At 45.7% G+C, this 5,788-nt stretch overlaps 1 protein-coding gene across 1 annotated transcript in view; it reads right to left on the minus strand.

Moving 5' to 3' along the window:
- Positions 1-5,268, minus strand: part of LOC119421871 (supervillin) — a gene marked incomplete at its 3' end in the record, with an annotated part of 27,807 nt that extends 22,539 nt beyond the window's left edge. Inside the window, 2 exon segments of the mRNA XM_037689235.1 lie at positions 161-578; positions 5,207-5,268. Coding sequence (XP_037545163.1) covers positions 161-429 — 269 coding nt within the window.
- Positions 5,269-5,788: the final 520 nt, after the last annotated feature.

Below are 5,788 nucleotides of genomic sequence, written 5' to 3' on the forward strand. Positions count from 1 at the left end.
TTTTAAATGTTTTAATACTAAAATAATTTAGTTTTTTTAATATTCTGAGACTTTAACAGCTATATGTTTTGTATTAAACGTGTTTTAAAGACTTCCGTCCTCAAGCTGAACCCAAACGAGCCGCTCGTTTTCAGAAACACTTGGTGGAGAGTGGACTCACCTTCTCAGGGAGTCGTCTTCTGCAGGAACGTCTGCTTCCAATCCATTTTGAGCTTCTTGGGTTCGGCCGTTTATCCGTTCGCCGAGGTCGTCTGAGTTCAGCGCCCCTCCCGGGGTTTGGGTCAGCCCTCTCTCGTCCCTCCTCACACATTTGGAGGGAAGCTCCTCCACGGCGCCGAAGCGTTCGGCCAGTTCTCGCCTCCTCTCGGCTTTGTAGCGGGCGATCCTCTCCGCCCTGGACTCCAGGACCGGGTTCTCTGCAGCTTCCATGTTCCTGTGAAGGTTTAATTTGCCAGCAGGAAGGAGGGTTTGTCCGTTTACAGGAGCTGGATGTTCACGGCGAGGATGCCTTCAGACCTGAAGACTTCTTTTGCTGCTTCGCTCGTCGATTCTGTTCCTCAGAGAGTGACGCATTTCTCCTGAAAGATGGAAAACAACCAGTTTAAATGCAGCAGAACTGGTAAAAACAGCCCGTTTACTGGTTCAAGCTTCAGGGTGCCAGCTGTGACAACTAAAACAAGAAACACGTTAAAAATCTGACCTGGGCTGAGATCCAAACACGTAAATCTACTTTCTCTGAACTATTTTTCCCGTCTGACCCAGAAGGCAGTGCGGTCCATGTGTCAAAGCATCCAGGAGGTAATCCAGACCAGATGAACCACCTCAGCTGACTCCTTTTGATGTGGAGGAGAAGCAGCTCTACTCTAAGCTCCTCCCGGCTGATGGAGCTTCTCTCCCAACCTCTACAGCTGAGACGGGCTCCGTGTCAACGAAGCTCATTTCCTCCCCTAGAACATTTTGAATTAAGTAGATGCTATTTCCTGCATTTTAACGGGTTTTTAAACATCTACGTTCACCTACATTTGTAAACACAACCCCCCCACCTCCCATTACTTGACGGTTCAGAGCCGGACTCCACTGAATTCACAGTCCTGATCGTTATCCGACTCCACATGTGAAACCTCCAGGCGCCTCCTCCGTCTGTTCATGGCGGCTGCCTGTGTTCTCGTGCACGCCTGCCTGGTTACCTCGGCACCCCCCCCCCCCCCCACACCCCCCCACTCGCTCGCTCCTCCTCCAGTCTGGACTGCCGTTTCCTTCAGATGCTTCAGTTCTCAGTTGTCCAACTAAAGACAACGAGAAGCGTTTTTTATTAAATAAATTGGACTGTCTTTTTGACAAATTAGCGCCGTTGTTTGGATGCGTAATGTGAATAATACACAAACATTTTGCACTATTAATGTTTAACGTATTTCTTAGTTTACATCTTTGATCCTTAGTACCGTTTCTTTTACAATTTAGTTTTGCCGTTGGATGTAACTGGGACCTTGATGACACAGTTTTGTTCCACCTCGTGTACCACGTGTGATGCAAATGACAATAAAAAGAACCTTGAAACATTTCTCTCTTTGTATTTTTAATAAATAATAACTTTATTAATGACCCATTTAAACTGTCGAGCTGATTTGCAGTTTCATGGTGCTGTTTAATTATATTTTTGAGTTTTATTAAATAAAACTGGACGACGACTTTGGACTTTTAGGGGCGGAGATTTTTTTTAAGGGTAGAAGTGGAAATGCTTACTTGAAGCGGCAGCTCTTCTGTGATATTAAGAAGCTCGTAAGTGGCTGTTGTGTTTAAAATTAGTGTTTGTTTTATATTATATAATATTATATTTTTAGGTTACATAGCCAATGTAGGTTTTATTCATTCAAGGCGGTCATATTTGTTCATAACTTTATTATTATTAAGCCTGAGAGTTACCGGATCTGAACGCACCCTGTCATAATAAGAAAGTTCCCAGATCCTGTTCCGGCAGGATCCAGCTCAACTGACTTTCATTGTTTAATAAAAAAAACATTATTATTTTTCCCCTTAATAAAATGAACTCGTCTTTTGGTATTTCTTGTTCTTTTACACATTCAAACGTCACTGGTGGAGTTTAAATGAACGAGTTTAGAGTTTTAAACTAAAGTTTGTTACAGCAGAGATGAACTCAAAATTAAAAAAAAGACAACTTTCCATTTGGATCAAGTCTGAGAGCAACAATAAATCATTTAAATATGTAATTATTTGTTTTCTAACTGGGCGTCCTTCACTGAATCCCTCCTCCTCATGTAAGATGATCGACTCCAGCCTGCAGGAATCTCCTCTTGCACTGAAACTCAACACCTCGGCTCCGTTTCGAGAAGCCCGATGCCAAACGGGCCGCGGACTCGTCGGATCCACAAGCTGATCGACCCGCGTCACCGTTTTTACCTCTGCGGCGTCGACGCCGAGCGCGCTACCTGCGAAGAGCGGAGGATTAAATTAAATTAATGACTTTAATTACTTTGCTCGACGACTCGCTTGTCGCACGAGGTTTCCAGGCGGTGTGGGACGCTCTGCTGGCAACAAGAAAACAAATATTTTACATCACGTGACACAAACCATCGAAGGAAACTAACGCGTGCACTCAGCTGCACATTTCTTCAAATATACTCGTTTTAATAACTGCGCAGTATTGTTTTTTTCTTATGCTGTAAATGAACCTTTACTGTGCAGGCTCTTATTCATACTTCCTGTTTTTATTTTTTCACCTGCATGCCTGTCACTTCGCTGCTGGTGCACCTGAATTGCCCCAGCGAGGATCAATAAAGTTTATTTATTTCATATTCTTCTATTCTAACTCTGATGTTTGAATCATTCAGCCATAAAGAAGATTTTAGAAGAAGAGTGGCAGTAGAGCAACAGGGCCGTAGGATTAGAGACAGACGGCAGGAAAAGAAGGCTCCTCAGAAGCACAACACAAGCAAACGAAGTGATTCAAGACTTTTGCACAGTACTGTACATCGATACGTGAAACGAGCGTTTGTGTCCGGACTGCGGGTGTCAGCATTCCTGCTGCGGGAAACATAATGGAGACGAACAAAGAGCTGCGAGCCGCAGACTTAGTGCAGCTGGGAGGCTGCTGGCTGCACGATTCACCAAATTCAAATTTAAGATTTAGCTCGCGCTCTCGTCCTGCTGGGGAGAAACACAAAGAGCCGATAAAACTCAGCTAAAGACAAAAAAGCTCAGCTAAAGACATTTTAAAGGCTCGCGTGTAAGAAACGATCCGGTAAGTCAAACACGGATGATCCCCGACACATTTATGGGTTTTATTTGTTCCTTCGGGTGAAGCACAAAGAATCAAAGTTTGGCCCAAATGTGTTAAAAAGTGACCCCGGCTGGAGATGGGGAATAATCCATCCTCAACGGGGATTACAGCGTCTAATCCAGCAGCACCAGCTGGAAATTCACCGAGAACCAGTCTGAACTTTACTGGAACGATATTCAAACCGTTCGGTCCAAACGACAATCTTTAACGAGAAAACGGTTTTCAGTGAAGGGATGCATCTTCACACTAAGATCATCGTGTGATGGGAAATTAAGGAGTTGCAGCTGTTTTGCGACGTGTTGGTAAGGACTCTCAACGACTACCACAGCAGATTTTAGCTCAGTGTCTGTAAAATTAGCTAATTTATGTTTAATTTTACGTTGGTTACAGCCAACTGGAGTTGGGATGATCAGCTGCAGAGGTCATCCCTGTGATTATCGTTAAAAAACATCCAGTGGTTATTAAGATATTTTGCTAACAGACAAACAGTTCACTTCCAAGGTTACTGCTGAAGTTGAAAGCACAGCTAATGAGCAGCGCTTGGAGTATGTGTTGTGAATGACTCTCGGCTACCAACACACAAAATTTTAAATCAATATCTATAAAATTAACAAAGTGGTGGCCATTTTAGTGGTTTGTAATGGGAGTAAGCTGTGGCGGCCATCTTGAATTTCCTTGGCTCCAGAGGTGAAACAGCTGTACAGGTACGTCCAGCGATTATTACCTGAAGGTTTCGTTAAAATCGGTTCAGTGGTTCATGAGATATTTTGCTAACAGACAATAAACACAGGCATAAAAAAGCATCAAGCTCGGTCTTCCTGCAGCGGGCGATAATGAAACGATACGAGTCTTTAGTTCGCAGGACAGAACCGGATCCAAAGGTCGATTAATCCTCCGACCCATTACAGCTGCCCGCTGAGCTACCTGACCTGCAGCTGAGGAACGCAGGACGGGTGCTCAGAGGACTGTGCTGCACACACAGGGGTCCGAACCACTAACCGACGGCTTTGTTGTCGCCCGCCACCGAAGGTCGAAGGAACACGTTTTCCTTCGACTCCAGGTGCTCGTTTGTCCCGTTTCCAGAAATATCTCACGAATCCCGTCAACCTCCAGGAAGTTCTCACCAGATGTGCAACATGGCCGCCACAGCTACATCAGCAAAAATAAAAAAATAAAAATACATCGTTAGTCGGTTTTACAGAGATCGAACTAAATCTCGATGTGGTAGTAGCTGAGCCTGGTCCCCCCACTGGAGTCAGCTCTGTCTGTTAGCAAAATAACTCACAAACCTCTGGACAGATGTTAATGAAACTTACAGGAATGATTAGCTGAAGTTATGTCCACAACTAGTTCACTTTTGGAGTCAGCTCCATGAAAGATGGCCGCCTCAGCCAACCATCCCTAGAAAACACAAAAATGGCTGCAGCTCAGTTTCGACAGATGTTGAGCTGAATTCTGGTGTGGTAGTAGCTGAGAGTTGTTTAAAACACACGCTTTGTGTTCAACAAATAACACAACTGCTTTGCTTAAAACGTCGACATTTAGGATGTTTGCCTGTTAGCAAAATAACTCAAGGCTCTGGACGGGATGCTGCTCATTAACTGTGGGAGGGCACGTGATTCAAGATGGCCGCCACAGCTAAGAGGCATTAGCGGGCACAAGTTAATTTGACAGATATCGAGCGAACGTTTCGTGTGGTAGTTGAGAGTCGTTCACAACACGCGCTCCGAGCGACGCAGATCTCGCGAGATTTCGCATCGCTGCGTTTTCCCGAGTTTAATGTAAACCGCTACATTTCTCAAGGCGTTTCAAACCCAGCAGAACCGAACACTCTGAACAGGCGGTGCCCGGTGACTCAGTCCGAACCGCGGCCCGGTTCGGGTCGTGAGACAACCCGGGTGTACTCACGGGGAGCTCCGTGTTCCTCCGCGCGGCGCTCCGGCTCTGAGCTCCGCCGCTCGGCCGCTCCTAATGTGGGCAGACAGGCGGCTGGGGGCGGCCCCCCGAATTAAAACCGGGGGTATAAATAGAGCAGGGTTCGGCCCGGCAGGACGGGTTCTGTAGTCCAGCTCAGGGTTCGGGATGTTCCGCACGAACATCTGATTTAAATACTCACCTGTCTCTGAGGCTCAACTTTAAAAGTTCTGAAAAAGAACGGCCCAATTTCAGCGGTACCACGTGGTTCGGCCTCATCAACCCTCCTGCTGCCCCGAGGTCAAAATGAAACAACACGAGGGCAGCAGGAGGCAACAACACAGTTGTAGTCATAGATATATGTTGTAGTCATTAGCTGTGGCGGCCATCTTGACGTTGTGGGTCTTTTTGACCCAAGTGCAGCAGGAGGGTGAAACTTGTTTACTAAAGGCCACATCAAGAAAATGTGTCCTCCACCCATTATTAACCCAGTAAATGTGCCCTCCACCCATTATTAACCCAGTAAATGTGTCCTCCACCCATTAATAACCCAGTAAATGTGTCCTCCACCCATTA

The sequence above is a fragment of the Nematolebias whitei genome, chromosome 15, assembly GCF_014905685.2.
Source record: "Nematolebias whitei isolate Nwh7 chromosome 15, NemWhi1, whole genome shotgun sequence".
In the NCBI taxonomy this organism is placed as follows: Eukaryota; Metazoa; Chordata; class Actinopteri; order Cyprinodontiformes; family Rivulidae; genus Nematolebias; species Nematolebias whitei.